This window comes from Rana temporaria, chromosome 2, assembly GCF_905171775.1.
Source record: "Rana temporaria chromosome 2, aRanTem1.1, whole genome shotgun sequence".
Classification (NCBI taxonomy): Eukaryota; Metazoa; Chordata; class Amphibia; order Anura; family Ranidae; genus Rana; species Rana temporaria.
Genome location: NC_053490.1, coordinates 397,698,009 through 397,717,541, shown reverse-complemented (window position 1 = coordinate 397,717,541; position 19,533 = coordinate 397,698,009). Strand labels below are relative to the sequence as shown.

Genomic DNA, 19,533 nt, shown 5'->3' with positions numbered 1-19,533 from the left:
AGGACACTCTCTACTTTGCAGATAGAGAAAAGAGCTGTGTGTTAGTGGGCGTCCTGACACTCCTGCTCGCCCCCTCCCCCCTGAAGAGGCTTTTTCCACACCAGAGAGAAAGCCTTGCATTATGGTGTGTAGTTACAGACCGAAGAACAGGAAGTGAGGATTTCTCAGAAGAAATAAGGACATTTAAAAGCAAAATGGAGGGATGAGGTAAGTGAAGGAGGACTGCACTAAGGTAAAAGGAAGCTATTTGGGGATTTTTTATTTTTTTTTCCTTTTCAGCCCCTTTAAGAGGCACTTTTAATGAATGCCTTTTGATGGTTAACACATGTTTGAGGAATCTCTTGATACAATCAAGGAAGTCACTGGAGAAAAGACACTCCTGCCCCGGAAGAATAAGTTTAAGGGCCAATTCCCACCAGCTGCTGCCTTACAGCATGATTTGGCGGGATCGCCACAGTACAGATGCATTAATCTAATTGCATTGCACTGTTCACTTTTTTGTAATGAAATTTTATCGAAATATCGCACACATTTTATTCAATTGCTGGCCGCGCAATGTGAAGGGGCGGGCTGGCTTGCGCTGGGATAAATGTTTTGCACGCATTACTTTTTTAATGCACACCGCCCACACATCACGCAACATTAGTTTGAAATGGGCACATTGGAGGCGATTCATTTGCGATTCAATCTCTGTCCCGCTTGCTTTAAACATATTCACAGGCCTTAATCTGAATGGGGGCATCTGCCCCGTTCTGGACTTAAAAACTTTAAGCAGATTTCCTTGTGTGCCAAACTTCTGGATGGAATCCACAAGATCTGTTTTCTGACAAAATACATTTCTTGCATCATTAGATATACAAGATGTGCATCTACACCTCTCCCAGCGCTTTCTGCATTATGTGGGAGGCCAACAAAGCATTTGTTTTGTGTAGAGTGAAATATATACCTGGTTGATCATGCCTTCAGCTGTTTCTCCCATCTTCTCTGTGCCCCAAATGCAGCCTGAGTGTCTTTTACAGAGCATGCTCGATTTCATTTCCCTTTGAAGCTCTTAATTTCCTTCTTTTGTGCAGCCCACATGACTATAGAGTCGCACATGTGGGCATATAAACCAGGGTTTGACAAATTTACTTGGAATCTAGGAGCCAGCTAAAAAAGTTCGGAACCAGAAAACGCGCCCCGTCCCGCCAAGCTCGCGCGTAGAAGCGAACACATACCTGAGTAGCACCCGCATATTTTAAACGGTATTCAAACCACACATGTGAGGTATCGCCGCGATCGTTAGAGCGAGAGCAATAATTCTAGCCCTAGACCACCTCTGTAACTCAAAACGTGGAACCTGTAGATTTTTTTAAACGTCGCCTATTCCACGAGCGGACGCAATTTTGAAGCGTGACATGTTGGGTATCGATTTACTCGGTGTAACATTATCTTTCACAATATAAAAATAATTGGGATAACTTTACTGTTTTATTTTTTTAATTAAAAACAGTATATTTTTTTTCCCCCCAAAAATGTGCGCTTGTAAGACCGCTGCGCAAACACGGTGTGACAAAAAGTATTGCAACGATCGCCATTTTATTCTCTAAACATGGAAATGGGTTTGGGACTTTGAATGAGGCATGTGAATAACACATGCCTCCATCCCTAAAAGTTGAAAGAAAGGGTTGGGACTTTAAATGAGATGCGTGTTGATGCAAACAGTATGTATAAGTAAATAAGTAAAATTGTATAGCGTAATAACCAGGCTCAAACTTAACAACCAAATTGCAAGCCGAATTCAACTGACTAACTTTGTATGTTAAAAACAGAGGATTGGTTGCACACATTTGCAAATATATGGATAAGCCACAGGCCGCTTACAAGGCTCTCTGTATTACTGTGGTCCTAACTAAACGTTTCTAGTTTCCTCAATGAGGCATACAAGTGCTAATGAGTAGATGGAGAGCATTTTATTCTCTAGGGTGTTAGAATAAAAAAATATATATAATGTTCAGGGGTTCTAATTAGAGGGAAGGAGATGGCAGTGAAAACAGTGAAGAAAACACATTAGAATGGCTGTTTTACTTGTAATGCTAACGGCCACCACCAGATGGCGCAAGGTCACAGAAGTAAGCTTGGGCCTTCACAAGTCTGCAATGCCGCGGCCTCAATTACCTGGGTCTCCGTGCGCCCCACCTCCCCCGCCGCGCGATCGCGGGGTGCCGGCCGGTAATTGAGGCAGCCATCTTGTGGTGGCCATTGGCATTACAAGTAAAACAGCAGTTCTAATGAGTTTTTCACTGCCATCTCCTTCCCTCTACTTGGAATCCCCAAACATTATATATATTTTTTATTCTAACAACCTAGAGAATAAAATGGCAGTCGTTGCAATACTTTCTGTCACACCGTCTTTGCGCAGCGGTCCTAAAATCGCACTTTTTCGGGGGAAAAATACACTTTTTAAAAAAAATAAATAAGACAACAGTAAAGTTGGCCCAATTTTTTTTTTATATTGTGAAAGATAATGTTATGCCGAGTAAATTGATACCCAACATGTCAAGCTTCAAAATTGCGTCCGCTCGTGGAATGGCGACAATCTTTTACCCTTTAAAATCTCCATAGGCGACGTTTAAAAAATTCTACAGGTTGCATGTTTTGAGTTAGAGGAGGTCTAGGGCTAAAATTATTGCTCTCGCTCTACCAATAGCGGCGATACCTCACATGTGTGGTTTGAATACCGTTTACATATGTGGGTGCTATTTAGGTATGCGTTCGCTTCTGCGCGCAAGCTTGACGGGGCGTGTTTTCTGGCTCCTAACTTTTTTGGAAAACTGGAGTCTCGCTGCTGCCCAATCATTTTTTTTTCTAGTGTCCTATAACCTGAGGGTAGCCTGCACATAACCTGTTGTCTATGAATAAAAGTTCTGTATCCTATACTGTATTCTGAGATGAGGAATTTATAGGTTAGTCAAAATTTGCTTTGTTCATGATCCTTAAGGTTAAGATTTTTACCAATGTTTGGGTAATAGTCTATTGAGTTTAAGATTATGGGTTACTTTTAGAAGTTGCATTGAGGTTAAAAGTCTGATTTTTTTTTTATTTTTTTATTGTGGGGTAAATGTTTGTATGTGCAATGTTTAATCATCCGTTAAAATGTATGCATCAAGATTTCATGGGCTGAAATTCCAGTGCAATATACATGACGGTTTTCAGAAACTAAAAACCCAAAGTCCTGTTCATAAATTAGAAAATTGTGATAGTGCACATTTGTTATGTATGCGTTGCACTTGGCGATCTTTTTTTTTTCCCACTAAGACCTCACACAGCTTTAACGTTAAGGTCCCATTCACATGGGGCAGATCTGCTGGACTGACGCCGCCAGCTCAGCAGGGGATTGCTCCATTAATCCCTGCTGGGCAGGCAGATGGGGTCCATCTGTCAAAACCCCGCTGTCCTCTATGGAAGATCAGATGGAAAAAGTTCCTGTAAGATCTAAAAGTTCAATTATTTTTCAATATTCCCTCCCTTTTTTTTATATGTAAAGCAGAATTGAATTATAAATGGAGGGAGATCCTAGTGGCCGAGGCGGTCATAAATGCTCCTCCCTGCCTGTGCGCTGAACCGCACAGTGTATTGCAGCACCGCTCTTCGTGTGATGATCTGACTCCCATGCTGTTTTGCTTTGTGTCTTTTAGGCTTCTTTCATACTGGAGCAGTGGGTACATTAGCGGTAAAGTGCCGATAGTTTTCTCAGTGCTTTTCGGCTGCTAGCGGGGCACTTTCAAACCCCTGCTAGCGGCCGAAGAAGGGGTTTAAAGCGCCCAAGTTGCGGAGCTTGGGAAGCGCTGCCTATTGATTCCAATGGGCAGGGGTGGTGTAGGAGCGCTGTATGCAGTGCTCCTACACCACCCCGGAGATGCTGCTTGCAGGACTTTTTTACCCATCCCGCAAGCAAACCGCTCCAGTGTGAAAGCACTCGGGCTTTAACACTGGGGAGGCAGGAGAGGCAGTTTTTAAGTGCTTTACAGATGCTATTTTTAGTGCTAAAGTGCTTGAAAACTGCCTCGGTGTGAAAGGGGACTTAAAGTGGAGCTCCGCCAAGCTGCTGACTTTTTTAAAATCAGGCCACTTACCTGTCCAGGGCGCCCACGACGTCGGCATCCGAAGCCCATATATTCCTCAGCTCTCGGGTGCTGCAGCCGCCACCTTTGATGGAGGGATCAGGAAGAGAAGCCTTCCGACTTCACTTCCTGGTTCCCTACTGCGCATGCGCGACTTGTGCTGCGTGATCCCACTGGTCCCTGCTGTCTAAGACCTGTGTCTCCCAGAAGAGCGCGCGTGGGGGACAGAGAGAGTGCAGGAAGTGGCGTAGATACCCACAGGTGGCTTGGGTATCTGTGCCCGGAAGTGGTAGCAAAATGCCTGTATTAGACAGGTATTTGCTCCCCTCTCTCTCCTGAAAAGTGCCAAATGTGACAACGGAGGGGGGGAGGAATCCGAAAAGCGTAAGTTGCGTTTTTGGGTGGAATTGGGCAAGCTCAATTTGCTTGCCTTCTGGTAAGCACACATCCTTATTAATTTATCAGTGGTGGTTACGTCTGGCTTCACTGCATTGTTTATTTACTTTTTCACGGAATATATTCCATGAAATTTTTGAGGACTTTTTATTGTCTGGTCTTAACAATATTGAATATCATTTTTTCAATTTCCACTATATCGGCGCAACTTATTATCCCCTTAAACCCTTGACTTTACCTGGGTCTGTCTTTATGATGGAGTCCTCTTCCAGGGTCCATGATCTCTTTCCAGACTGCTTCTGGCTTCTCTGAAGTCCTGCAAACAACTGCTCTTTGCCTTCAAACACATAGGGGGTTATTTACGAAAGGCAAGTCCACTTTGCACTGCAAATGCACTTGAAATTGCACTAAAAGTGCACTTGGAAGTGCAGTTGCTGTAGATCCGAGGGGGACATGCAAGGAAAATAAAAAACATAATTTTAGCTTGAACATGATTGGAGAATAAAATCAGCAGAGGTTCCCCTCATCTCAGATTTACAGTGACTACCCTTCCAAGTGCACTTGCACTGCAAAGTGGATTTGCCTTTCGTAAATAACCCCCGTAGTGTTCAAGTCCTTTTCCCTCCCCCCCACTTCCTGCCTACATGATTTCCTGTGCTGAGCTTCTCAAACCAGTTCAACAAGTTAACTTCCATATCAATAGGGAAAGCCTAGATTGTAAAACAATACATGATCTTAATGCTATATTTAAAAAAAAAAAACACAAAATAGCCATAGCAACACACATGCGCATTTGCAGGATTGATATCATCATGCCCCAGGCAGTGGGAAAATTCCTCAATGCACATGCGCCGCTTTAGGCAAGTAGCAGTGTATGGTCGCAGGCAGCTTTATAGCGCTATTCATGTCCGTTGGCAGCTAAATATTGCACCAGGAACTCCTGGATACAAAGTGCTAGTTTGTTAACTCTTTTCTAGAGGCTGCACCCGTGGACATATGAGCATCTCCACAGCGAGATCAAACAGATTTCACAATTCAAGGAGTAAAAATTAGAAATAATAATTTGAATAATTTTACTTTTTTTTCCCTTTTTTTTTTTGCAGACCATTTGGACAGTGCTATGATTTTTTAACACTTCATACAGTCAAGAAATACTTTCTTCCAATTATAGAAATGGTCCCTCAATTTCTAGAAAATTTAACTGACGAAGAGTTGAAAAAAGAAGCAAAAAATGAAGCCAAAAATGATGCACTATCTATGATTATAAAATCTCTTAAAAACTTAGCTTCCCGTGTTCCAGGACAAGAAGAAACTGTCAAAAATTTAGAAATTTTTAGGCTTAAAATGATTCTTAGGTAAGTAACTACATCTGAGTAAATTTCAAAGCATTTTGTTTGTTTGTGCAATCTAATCACAGTATATGCTACCTAATGACTTATTGTTTTACTTTCAGTATAAATGTCATTGCAATAATCTGAAAAACACTTGTGTTGTGGTACTAATAGTTTTCAAAGGCACACTAAGGCATCCCCACAATGTGCAATACATCACAACATATATGATGTGTGCAGTGTTACAGGAAAATGCAGTAAGCACAAAATCTTAACACAAAACACGTAAAATTGCATGGGTTGTTGTATTAAAGCGGTACTAATCTAAAAATTCAACATTGCAGCTTACCAATTAATTGATGTGGCTGCATTACTATTTTTTCCCCCCCTCTGTTTTCACTTGGTGATCTGGCCAGAAACACACTTCCTGCTTTAGGGTGCCCACTCTCTGGGAGGAAGAACAAAAATGCCTTTGGACAGCAGCATTGTTAACTAGGGTTTTCCCGTTACCACTTTTTTAAGACAGAGTACAAGTACCGATACTTTTTTTCAAGTACTCGCCAATACCGATACTTTTTTAATGTCACGTGACAGATTTGCTTCCAAATTGTGTTTTTTTTTTTTTTCAAATATGTATAATTTTTTTTTTATCATGGATTTTTTATTCCATAAAATGATAGAAGCAGCTCCCCCCCCCCCCCCCGGTCGACGGACTACATGCCAACGCACCCTCCCCCTTATCATAACGGCATACCTCGGGCCGGGAGAGGAGACAGAGGACTGGGCAGCAATCATCACAGCAGGTGCGTGCAGCCGCGTCACATCATCAGTGTGACAGGGCACAGACTGAGCTGAGTCTCGCCTCGCTGGCGGCTGGCTCAGGTAGGGGAGGTGAGCGGAGGAAGAAGCGGGACAGCGCTGGACGTGTCGGCTAAAAAAAAAAAAATTCCTCAACGCCTCTGATGCCTGTGTCCGTGTATAATCCTCAGACGGCAGCCATCCAGTGTTCAAAAGCCGCGCCTCCTCCTCCTCGTCCGTGATAGGGGAACTCAGTTTCCCATCAGCAGTGAGTTAGTGTTCCGCCTATCACGTCCATGGGATGAGGATAAGAGGGTGTCAGTGATAGGCAGAACACTGACTTACTTGCTGGGAGTGTTCCCCTATCACAGAGGAGGAGGCGCGGCTTTTATACACTGGATGGCTGCCGTCTGGGATTATACACAGACACAGGCATTACACGCTGCCTGCCTCTCTCTCCCAGGTATCGGATCAGACATCGGGAGGATTCGCGCGAGTACAAGTACTTGCGCAAATGCTCTGTATCGGTACCGATATCGGGACAACCCTATTAACCTTGGGGGGGGGGGGGGTAGTGTTGTACTAGCAGATTTAGGTACAGTATATTAGGTGATTGAAGCCAAACTCAACCTACGTAAATGAATAAAAGCTTACCATTTTGCGCACCCCTGTAGGTGGTAAATGGTTTGTCTCCGGCATCTAACTACTACATTTGTAGGACAGCCTGTTCTGTTGAAAAACAGACCTACTTGCCCGATCAACAGATGAAAATAAAAGAAAACCTTATAGGAAACAAATACAGCCACCGCAACAAAGAATTCGTATACTGCAATAGGTTTGTTTCTTGGTTTAATACCACTTTAACCGGTTAAGACCCGGACAATTATGCAGGTTAAGGACCTTGCCCTTTTTGCGATTCGGCACTGCGTCATTTTAACTGACAATTGCGCGGTTGTGCAACGTGGTATTTGATTACCTCTGCGGTTTTTATTTTTTGTGCTATAAAAGTAAATATCCCCCCAAAAAAAAATATATATATATATATATATATATATATATATATATATATATATATATATATATATATATATATATATATATATATATATATATATATATATAATATATAAAAAAATTCCTCAGTTTAGGCCGATACGTATTCTACCTATTTTTGGTAAAAAAAAAAATCACTAAGCGTTTATCGATTGGTTTGCGCAAAATTTACAGCGTTTACAAAATAGGCAGGCAACACTCCCTTTTGATATCGGCTGTTTTTTTTTTTTTCATTCAGCCAGATGAAAAAACATAGTTTTCGGCTGAGAATTTTCGGCAGCCAAAATTTTGGTGCACCTCCTAGTACCCAATGCTGCTCATGCTTTGCTCAGTAAACACACAAGGAGATTGCAAGCAGGAAGTTTAGACTCATTTATTTCAAATGGGGCTTATTTTATAAAGGTGTGAATCGTGACATAAAATGCTCAAGAAGCTTCCTGGTTCATGTTTTTAGTGACCGTTATTTACCACCAGTGAATGTTTGGTTACAGCCGCATTCACTGATTTATAAAAGGAGCCAATGCTTTGCCTGCTTACTAGTGTTAAAATATAGCTTTGGTTAAGCACTAATAAGCGGGGAAACACATTTGCCCCTCTCCAGCCCTCCTCATCACTGCCATTTGTTGACTTTATGGATTATGTTCAATAAAGGTGTTTTTCAGGGGATGCAGTTGCCCAAATATCATACAGTCTGACTGTACTGCATGCAGTACAACCTGGTCTCTCTTCTGTTACATGTAGAGGCTAGAGGACTGAAATTCACCCCGTAGCACTGCATATGTCATGTTCATATGGGTGGTTTAATAGATGTAGTTGCTTTTCTTTCATAGAATTAAAGTAGGCATGTTAACCATATTTTGTATTTGAATTTCCATTCAGCGACCACTGTAGGTTGTACTTGACAGTGTTTTTTTTTTCATAGGTTGTTACAAATTTCATCCTTTAATGGAAAAATGAATGCACTTAATGAAGTGAACAAAGTAATATCAAGTGTGTCCTATTACACACACAGACATGGAAATCCAGAGGAGGAGGAGTGGCTGACTGCCGAGCGTATGGCTGTAAGTTCGGATTCAAATTTTATGGTAATGGAGCATGCAGTGTCAATTTTTTTTTTATGTCCAACTTTAGCAGTATAATAAACCAAATGAATTTTGCGCTGATTAAACTAATGTGTCAAAAGAATTCTAATCAAAAAATGTTTTTTTTTACCAACAAAGCAGCTGTTCACAGAAAAATACCCACACAGATCTATAAAAATTGTACACCATGCATTGTGAAGCGCTGTGCTTTTAAGTGCTAAAGAATTAGAATTTTGATTGAAGAATTTGCTCACATAAGGCAGATATCATTCATGCATAGCGGAATACATATCCAGCACGATAATGTCATGTAATGATTATATCATAAATGTTTTGTTTTGCAATTCTTAAAGGGTTAGTGGTAAATCAATATTGATTTCTTTAGCACTAAAGACTAAAACGTGTTCATGATTTTTGATTAGGGGAAAATAACTTTTTGTGTCGCCTATGGAGATTTTTTAGGTGCCAGTTTGGCGCCCTTCCACAGGTATACGCACCTATTAGGCGGGTCATGTCTGGGATTTATTAAGTTTGTGTAACAATTTATTTTTATTTTACCAAACAATTGGGTATTATATTTTCATGCATTAGAATTAAAGTGTAGTTTTTTCCCCAAAAAACTGCATTATAAAACGTAACACCCACCATTTTATTTTTTAGCGCCTCTGCTTAAAAAATATGCTTTGGGGTTTCTAGGTAGTCTTATAGAATAAAAAAATATATTTTTACATCTCTCCAATGAAATTAAATCCATGTTGATAGATCCCAGAAAGCGCTAGAACAATACTTGAAATTTAAAACCTGAAGTGATGCAGTTCATTAAGTCAGTGCAAAAATCCCACATATAATCTAACTACAAATAGCTGTTTTCCAATTGTGCAGGAAAAATGTGATTCTCCTACTCCACAAGCAATTACTTCACATGCTCTCACCCTATGCAAGTCTCACTCACCAAATGGTTATGCCTCACATATAAATGCTCAGCATAAATCGCTCGGAATACACCACTCTCTGAAGAGTCTTCCCATACACTGGTATAAATGGTAATATCTGGTGGTTCCTCAGATATTGGGCAAAGAAAAGGGAACTTGCGTAGTGTATTGCCATTAAAAACAAAATGTATTAAGCATTCAATAACTACTACTCACAAGCATAACGATGTCAAAGGCATATTGTATATCCCAGCTGATCAGTCAGAAGTGCAATGGGCTGCCCCACTCATCTTCAGAAACATCTCTAAGATAATGTGTAGCGTCAGTACAGATTGGCGTGCAGTTGCACCCCCGACACAGCTTTTAATCTACTGATTTTTTTTGTTTTATTTTTTTCACAGCAACGAGAAGAGAAAAAAAGAGAAGAATGGGTTAAAAAATGTATTTTAGATTCATACTTGCCTCGGTAGATGGGGCATCAGACCGTTGCTCCATCTGTCCCCCGCCATCCCTACACTGAGAACCGAGTCACCAAACATTGCCGATGGCTCGTTTTTCACAGATCCCAGAGAGGGAAGCCGCTGAATGTCAGTCAGCGTCATTCGTTTCTGCTTCTCCACGCTCATTGGAGCGCCGATCAGTGGAGGGGCGGGGAGAGGCTGTCTGAGACTGCCATCAATCAGGGCAGCTGGCGGTTCTCGACTTGGAAGTCGTGAGGACGCGCTCCCCCGACTGATGGCAGTGATGTTAGTGGAGAGCGGACTTCAGAGCGCTCTCTGTTGAAAACGGGTCACAGGAGTTGCTCTCCTGTGACCCTGAAAAAAAGCCCAGCCTAAAAAGCTCAGGCTGGACTTCTCCTTTTAAATAACCCTCCCCGATGGACTTTTAACCCTGTGAGTGCCAGCAACAATCTGGGCACTCATCAGATAAAACCATCTACACAATTACACAGGAAGAGAAACAAGGGCAGGATGAGAATGTGAGGGCAATTGCTGAAGCTGGCCAGACACCCATCCCGGGTAAATGTAATTGACTATCTCGGTACTGATACAACACAAGTTTTGAAATCTAAACATTTGGTTAATACACCTAAAAAGATAACCTACAATAACAAACAAATATTCAATAAAATAACCACTGTTGAAGGAAGAAAGGATATAAAGCAATAGCTATGTCTCTGCCCCACTGTCCTCAAACTTATAAAATAAAAATTAAAAAAAATACCTGCAACATCATTGAGGTTCCCAATCAAAAATTACAATAAAAGGTATTTCTAATAAAATGCAATCCAATTTACCTATAAGTTATGTTTTTAGGATTTCCCCCAGAAGAAACAGCTGTGGTAATTATTGAGACAGCGAAACTGATCAAATCACCTGTGCAAAATAATGGACAGCCTGAAAACGAGACCTGTTGGGGTGCCTTGAGAACTGCAGTTGCGAAACACTGCTCTAACACAAAATTAAAGCAATCGTAATTTCCCACTCTATTACTTTAATACATATTCCAGAATTATTTGCAAAGGAGTGGCATAAGGTACCCCAATGATTCAGATTTTCCGACAGATGAAATATTTAATTCAGCTAGGTGTGATCTCTCTTTTAATCATTAGTGAAACTGTTAATATCTAGTTTTACATTAACCACTTAACGACCGCCGAATGTATATATACGTCCACAAAATGGCACGTACAGGCAGATGGGCATATATATATATATATATATATATATATATATATATATATATATATATATATATATATATATATATATATATATATATATATATATATATATATACGTCCCTGCCTTTCCGCGGGTCGGGGGTCCAATCGGGACCCCCCCCCCCCTCGGTACATGCGGCGGTCGGAAATCATCTGGGAGTGATGAGGGGGCGGCTATTCGTTTCTAGCTGCCCCCTCGCGATCGCTCCCTGGAGCTGAAGAACGGGGAGAGCCGTATGTAAACACGGCTTCCCCGTGCTTCACTGTGGCAGCTGCTTCGATCGTGTCATCCCTTTTATAGGGAGACACAATCGATGATGTCAGACCTACAGCCACACCCCCCTACAGTTGTAAAAACACACTAGGTGAAACTTAACTCCTTCAGCGCCCCCTGTGGTTAACTCCCAAACTGCAACTGTCATTTTCACAATAAACCATGCATTTTAAATGCATTTTTTGCTGTGAAAATGGCAATGGTCCCAAAAATGTGTCAAAATTGTCCGAAGTGTCCGCCATAATGTCGCAGTCACGAAAAAAATCGCTGATCGCCGCCATTGGTAGTAAAAAAAATAAAAAAATGTAATGAAACTATCCACTATTTGTAAACGCTATAAATTTTGCGCAAACCAACCGATAAACGCTTATTGCGATTTTTTTTTTTTTTTATGTAGAATAATGCGTATCTGCCTAAACTGAGTAAAAAAATTTTTTTTATATATTTTTGGGGAATATTTATTATAGAAAAAAAGTAAAAAATATTGATTTTTTTTCAAAACTGTCGCTCTATTTTTGTTTATAGCGCAAAAAATAAAAACCGCAGAGGTGATCAAATACCACCAAAAGAAAGCTCTATTTGTGGGGGAAAAAAAGGACGTCAATTTTGTTTGGAAAACACGTCGCACAACCGCGCAATTGTCTGTTAAAGCGACGCAGTGCCGAATTGCAAAACCTGGCCTGGGCATTTAGCTGCATTTTGGTCCGGGGCTTAAGTGGTTAAGCCCCCTCCTGGACTGAGGGGCTTCAATATATAAATGCATTTGGTCTCCCTCCTAGAGAGGTTCCTAACTGTCTGATCCCCTGCAGGAGACCGATGCAACCTATCTATGCCCCATATTGGAGGCCAGATGGGTCTTACCCATGCTTTTGTCTAAGATGCAAGGATACATTGCGTCGCCAGTACCCTAATACTATATTCTGTATGTGTTCAGAAATCTGCATTTTTTTTTTTTTTAGGGGGCGTTTAGTTCGGCCCACATAAATTAGGACACAAGGGCAAGGTAAAGCATATACGTTGGTAGTATCACACCTGATAAATTCAGAGATCTCGTATTGCTTATCCTCAACATCTAAAGACCTGGCATATAGTTACTTTTTATTTTGTGGCGTTTTTATACGCCATACATTTACGACATGCAAACATTTTTTATTTTTTTCCAAATACAACTTGTCTTTTGGGTGGATCAAGAATTTTCTTCACCACCATAAATTGGGTGCCCTCCGATTAAATACAAGTAGGTAGTTTTGGCAGCACTGAGCCGAACACTTTATCCATGCACAGTTTATGCCAGTGTTTGTGAAAATTTGTTTCTATTTCTCTGTACTGTACATGGAATTCCGATATGAACCCTCATTGTTGGTTCCCCTTTTGTTTGTTCTTGTGTCCTATCTATCAGGCAATTCTCTCTATTTCTCTTCCGTTCATGGACGGACACAGCAGCCTTTGACAGTAGGGTTATATCCACTTCCTTCCAGGAGAGTTAGGCAGAAAAAAAAGCATTTTAAGTGTTAACAACACTTTCCTCAGTGCAGCTCCTCCCAGGGGGCGTGGCTCCCCAGGTATAACCCACACCCTGCTCTAGCAGCCCCAGTTTTTCTCTGCCTAACGTCAGGGGAGGACAGGCCCTCTAGAGTCCTGTACTCTGCAGATTTTTTTGCGATTTTTCTTTTTTTTTTTTTTCGCTTTTTATTGTTTTGTTCCTGCATTTTTGAATCCTGTGATTCTTCTATCAACAGCTGACTGGGTGTCAGGCTGGGTCTTGACTCTTGTCCCCCCATGTCCGGCCATCGAGCATGACAGGCCCCATTGCTCCAGGGGCGGCCGGGGAACGTCATGTTCTAGGGCACACATATGACCGGTCTCTATGGCCTTGTCACAGTGTGTCAGGCCGACAGCCATGCCGTTTAGCGGACGTTGGTTCTGTCTGGGATACCTCCAGCCGGTGGTCGCAGGACGGGTAAGTAGTGGCCCCTTGCTCAGGTAAGGTGGTATGGCTGGAATTTTCCCCTGGGAGGTCGACTGAGGGGTTTCCCTGCTTTTCTTTCTCCTTTACTTCCTCTCCCTCCTTTCCCCTTGGGGTAGTGGCTGTGAGGGGGGGGGGCTTCTGGGGTCTCTTTATTGCCACCGGGGCCTGTGTGTATAGCGGGGCCTGTGTGTATAGCGGGGCCTGTGTGTGTTTTTACATACAGGTTCTGTGTGCGCTGGGTGCTGTGTCATTGTGGGTGTTTTTAACTGCGCAACAGCCTCCATTTTGCCGTGGTCGCGCTTTATATGGCTCGGCGGCCATTTTCCTGGAGTTCTATGGTGTTTTTTCATCATGCGGCAGCCATCTTGGATTTCGTTTGGCCTCGTGTGGTCGTTTTAGCGCTGCAGGAAGGCCGCAAATCTCCCTGGGGTGACAGACGCTGCGCAGCCGGCTCCAGTGCACACGTAGGACCTGTCTCAGCTCGCGCTGCACCGGGTGGGGTGGTGTGTTCCCTGGGGGCCCCTGTCTCTATGGTAACGGCCTGGAGGTGACGGTGGGTGGTTCTGCCGTGCAGTTCAGGGTGACACAGCGGTGGGGCTCTGTGGTGCCTGAACGGGTACTTCTGTCCCTGCGTTGCCTGAGTTGACCTTTAGTGCCCCTCCCCCTGCCACATCTGCTGAGGCAGTGTCTGGTGGCGTTTTCTCGCCAGGTTTGAAGCGACTAGTGGCCGGATGGGGGGTAAAAAAGCGTCCCCTCCCTGGCCTGCTTCTGGGGATATCTGACAATTGTCAGATGATGCGGGCTTAACCCACGCGGACAGTGAGGACGACTCTGCTTCAGGGTCGGTTGCTGATAGGTATGTTGGAGCTATTATTTCTGCGGGCGTGATACTCAGAAACTTGAGGATATGGCGGGGGCACCTGGTGTGCCAGTCCCTTTTGGGTCCTGCAAACCGCCACGCACTGAAAATGTGCTTCCTTGTGTTCCTTTTTTGGACAGTTTTGTTGTACAAGGAATGGGATACACCGCAGACAGTTTTTGCCTTTGCAAAAAAAAGTGGGTCTCTCCTCCGTCCGTGGACCCTCCCGTGTCCAGGTTGAGCAAAGCCACCACGTTGCCTGTGGATGGGGCTCCTGCCTTTAAAGACCCAGCGGATAGGAGAATGGAGGCTATGGCCCGCTCCATCTTCCCAGTAGTGGGATCGGCTGTGAGACCGGTTTTGGCCGGGGCTCTGGTGTCAGTCTCTGACTGGACGGGCAAGCTTTTGCTTCAGGAGCTCGAGGCACAAGATGCTTCCAAGACCTGTAAGGACCTGGCTGAACAAAAATGGTTCAGGGTCTGAAGTTCGTCTGTGAAGTCGGTCCTGGATACGCTCCCCTTGCTTTCCAGGGCTTCCGCCTATGCGGTGGTACTGCGCCAGCTTGTGTGGCTGAAATGCTGGTCTGCGGACCAGTCCTCAAAGAAGGCCTTGGTGGATTTACCCTTTAAGGGTGAATGGCTTTTTGGGGCATCCCTGCATGGCATCATTACGGTTGCCACGGGTGGTAGAGCACGCTGCTCCCACAGTCTGGGAAGGGCAAGGAGCCTCGCCATTAGCAAGGGCCCTCCTTTACTACCCCCAAGCGTTTTTTTTCGTACGGTGGGAAAAAAGTTTGCAAGGTGCTAAGACCACCGCTGCGTGGCAGAAGCGCACCTGGTGCCGCAAGCCTGCGGACAATCCTGCTTCCGCATGAGGGTATGCCCAGGGCCATCTTTTCCATTGGGCACGCTGGGCAGTTGCCCGGGGGCCCCGCTTGCCTGGGGGGCCCCACCGGCTGCCCAGCAACCCTAGTAAAAAATTGTGGAGAGTGACGGGCTAGAACTGCCCATGCTCAGTTTGCAGAAATCACAGAGAAGATCCGGTCCTCCACGAGTGCGGGGGGTTGCTGATGTAAGGGGGGAGTGAATGCAAAAATGTAAGGGGGCACTGATATAAAGGTTCCCCCTCCTATATTAGTGACGCCCCTTACCTTAGTGTATTTACTCTACGGAAGGTGGTCTCTGGTCACCAGAGTGCCCCCCACATCAGAGTTCACCTTTACATCAGAGTCTGCAGGATTCCCCCTTACAATGCAAGGGGGAACTCAGTCTGTGGACCCTGATGTAAGTGGGAAATTGAAAGCAGTGGACTCTGATATAAGGTGGTCTCTGGTCACCAGAGCCCCCCTCCACATCAGAGTTCCCCCCTTAGATCATGATCTGCAGCGTTCCCCTTTACATAAGAGTTCCCTTTCACTGTAAGGGGGAATCCTGCAGACTCTGATGTAAGAGGAAACTCTGTGCTGGCTGGGTTATAGTAACCTGACCTTCATGTCAATGAAGAATTTTTTACTTTTGTTTAACTTAAACACATTCTGCTAATAGCACTAGCTATATGTTTATAGTTTAAATACTGACATTTGCATTGTTCGGCACTGAAAACTGTAATTTTAGGTACTTTTTTTGCACTGGCAGTAAAAAATGTGGGTCTGCCAGTAAATTTTATGATTTTTGTCAGTAAATTCTCGTGCGTGATTGTGTAGACAGGGCCCCACTGCGCTGTATTGCCCGGGGCCCTATAATGCTCTTAAGATGACACTGGGGTTCTGTCCTGCAGCAGGCCGTAAGATAGGGACTTATGCCAGGCCACCTCACCTACGGAAACCCCTCAGGGCTGTCTTAATGAGAGGGCACACCTGGGCACAGCCCAGGGGCCCCAGCTGCATGGGGGGCCCCTGCACTTTCCCCAAAGCAGCTGGTCCTTGAGCCCACGCTGCCCCAAAATTCGGGGCCTCATGGTGGCACAGAGTGATAGATATACAGGGGAGGCAGTCTGCCTCCTACCTACTTGATGTCTGTTTACCTGCACTGTCAGCATTGTAGGGGCCCCAGAGCATTTCTTTGCCCAGGGGCCCGTGATGCTATTAAGACGGCCCTGGGTATGCCCCCACCCGTGTCTCGGGTGGGGGGCCGGCTTCGCGAATTCGCGGTTCGGTGGAGGTCTTTTCTTTCCGACCGCTGGGTTTGCGAAGTAGTTTCCTCGGGGTACAAGATGGTTTCTCTCTCGTTCACCAAACAGATTTTTTCCTTCCAGCTTCCTCCGGATTGCCGGAAGGCTTCGTCAGGGGATCTACTGGACAGGGGAGTGATTGTGCTGGTTCCCTTGATGAAACGGTTTCAGGAGTTTTGCTCCAATCTGTTTGTAGTCCTCAAGAGGGTAGGAGTTCATCCAATCCTGGACTTCAAGGCCCTCAATTGTTTTGTCTAGGTGCAAATGTTCAGGATGGAGTCGATTCGCTCGGTAATAGCGGCGCTCCATCAGGGGGACTTTCTGGCGTCCTTGGATATCGTGGACACGTTCCTGCATGTTTCCCATATGTTCAAAGCACCAGAGATTTCTGCGCTTTGCGGTCGGGGTGGACCATTTTCAATTTGTGGCCCTCCCGTTCGGCTTGGGGTCGGCACCACGGGTTTTCACCAGGGTGCTCGCCCGATACTGGCCCTGCTGAGGCAGCCAGGGATCGCTATCGTGGGATATCTGGATGACCTACTCCTGCGAGCTTCCTCCGGAGTTAGAGGACATGTCTATCACGTGTCAGACTCTCCAAGAGTTCGGCTGGCTTCTGAATGTCCAGAAGTCAGTGTTAGTTCCGTTCCATAGCTGGAATACTTGGGACTGGTCCTGAGTTCCGCGGAGGCGTGAGTTTTCCTCCCGACGGAAAATGCTGAAGAGTCTGCGGTGGAGTGGTTGTCGACCCAGAAGTGGTCGTCTCTTCAGTTCTGCATGAGGGTTCTGGGCCTGATGGTGGCCTCTTTCGTGGCGGTCTTGTATGCCCAATTTCACACCAGGGAGCTACAGAAGGATAATCTGTCTCGTTGGGACAAGCTCCTGTCTTCTCTGGATTTCCAGATTCAGTTGAGCCATCTGGTCAAGTCTTCCCTGGTGTGGTGGCTGACATCTCCGGTGCTTCGGACCGGGAAGTCATTTCTACCGTGTCGCTGGACAGTGGTCACGACGGATGCTAGCCTCTCCGGTTGGGGGGGGGGGGCGCGCATTTGGGACATTCAGTCAGCCCAGGGGCGCTGGACTCAGGAGGAGTCCCGCCTGCCGATCAATATTCTTGAGCTCCGAGCAATCAAGTTGTGCCTTGCCTGGGGTGGTCCCTGGATCTGCAGGCCAGAATCCAGTCCGACAACGCCACGGCCGTGGCGCACGTCAATCATCAGGGAGGCACGCGGAGTTTCAGCTGCAGCGACGGAGGTCGCGCACATCCTTCGGTGGGCCGAAAGGTCCGTTCCGGCTCTGTCGGCCGTGTACATTCCGGGAGTACAGAATTGGCAAGCCGACTGCCTAAGTCGCCAAACACTAGACCAAGGAGAATGGTCTCTACTCCCGGTGATGTTTCTGAGTCTGTGCCAAAAGTGGGGCACTCCAGACGTAGACCTTCTAGCGTCCCGTCTCAATCGGAAGGTGCCACGGTTCGTGGTCAGGTTGAAGGAACCGTGGGCGGACGCGTCAGATGCGTTGGTGGCGCCTTGGGGTCACTATCGCCTAATTTTTGCCTTCCCTCCTCTGAAGCTTCTTCCTCGCCTGCTGCGCAGAGTGGAAGCCAAAGGGATTCCAACAATCTTGCTCGCCCCAGACTGGCCGCGCCGTTTCTGGTACGAGGGCCTGGTGCGTCTGGTGGCTGACGCCCCCTGGCGTCTACCCCTGAGAGAAGTTCTGTCGCAGGGTCCGATCTTCCATCCTGCTTTGCAGTCGCTGGCTTTGTCGGCATGGCTGTTGAGAGCCAGGTGTTGAAGGACCGGGGTCTATCAGGCTCGGTGGTTTCTACCATGCTGTGTGCACGGAAGTCTACTTCACGGAGGATTTACCATCGTACGTGGACGGCCTACATCTCTGTGTAAGGAGATGGAGTGGCGTGGTGTCCCGGATTCTGCTGTTTTTACAGCGGGGAGTGGATCAGGCTCTCGCCTTAAGTACGGCCAAGTGTCAGATTTCAGCTCTGGCTGTTTACTTTCAGCGACCATTGGCGGCTCACCCCTTGGTTTGTGCAGGGGGTCCGAAATGTGGCCCCTCCTGTGCGCCCTCCACTGCCCCCATGGGACTTGAATTTGGTCCTCTCGGTGCTTCAAGATGCTCCCTTTGAGGACATTCGGAGGATCCCTTTGTTGACTCTGTCACAAAAGGTGGTTTTTCTGGATTACATCGATCAGACGGGTGTCTGAACTGGCGGCCTTGTCCTGCAAGGCTTCCTACTTGGTCATTCATGAGGATAAGGTGGTGCTGCGGCCGCAGCCTTCTTTTCTCCCAAAGGTTTTTTCGGCTTTTCACATTGAGGACATTGTTCTTCCATCCTTATGTCCTTGGCCGGAAAACCAGAAGGAGGCCACTTTACATTCCCTGGATGTGGTTCGGGCTCTTCGAGTGTACTTGTCTGCTACGGCTCCGTTCCGGAAGTCGGACTCACTGTTCGTGTCGGTGAATGGTCCTCAAAAAGGGTCTGGCGATCTCGTCGGCCAACATTTCTGGGTGGATCCGACAGGTTGTGCTTCAGACCTATGCCCTAAAGGGGCGGGCGCCTCCCTTTCAGGTTACGGCGATCGGAGCCCCTTGGGCTTTCCAGCATCAAGCCTCTGTGTTACAGGTGTGTAAGGCAGCGTCCTGGTCATCGGTCCACACTTTTTCAAGGTCTTACAATGTGGACATGTGTGCATCTTCTGATGCCTCCTTCGGCCACAAGGTTTTACAGGCGGCAGTTTAAAATTGGAGTTCCTCCGTTGAGTAACTCCGGTTTTGTTTGGGGTGTAAGCTTGGTTGCTGTGGTGTTTTTCCCACCCCTCGAAATTTTTG

The 19,533-nt window shown here is 45.5% G+C and overlaps 1 protein-coding gene across 1 annotated transcript in view; it reads left to right on the top strand.

Moving 5' to 3' along the window:
• The window catches only part of USP9X (ubiquitin specific peptidase 9 X-linked), a 316,211-nt gene that overhangs the window by 85,677 nt on the left and 211,001 nt on the right, over positions 1-19,533 (top strand). Inside the window, 2 exon segments of the mRNA XM_040338099.1 lie at positions 5,603-5,854; positions 8,604-8,742. Of these exon segments, the coding sequence (XP_040194033.1) occupies positions 5,603-5,854; positions 8,604-8,742 (391 nt within the window).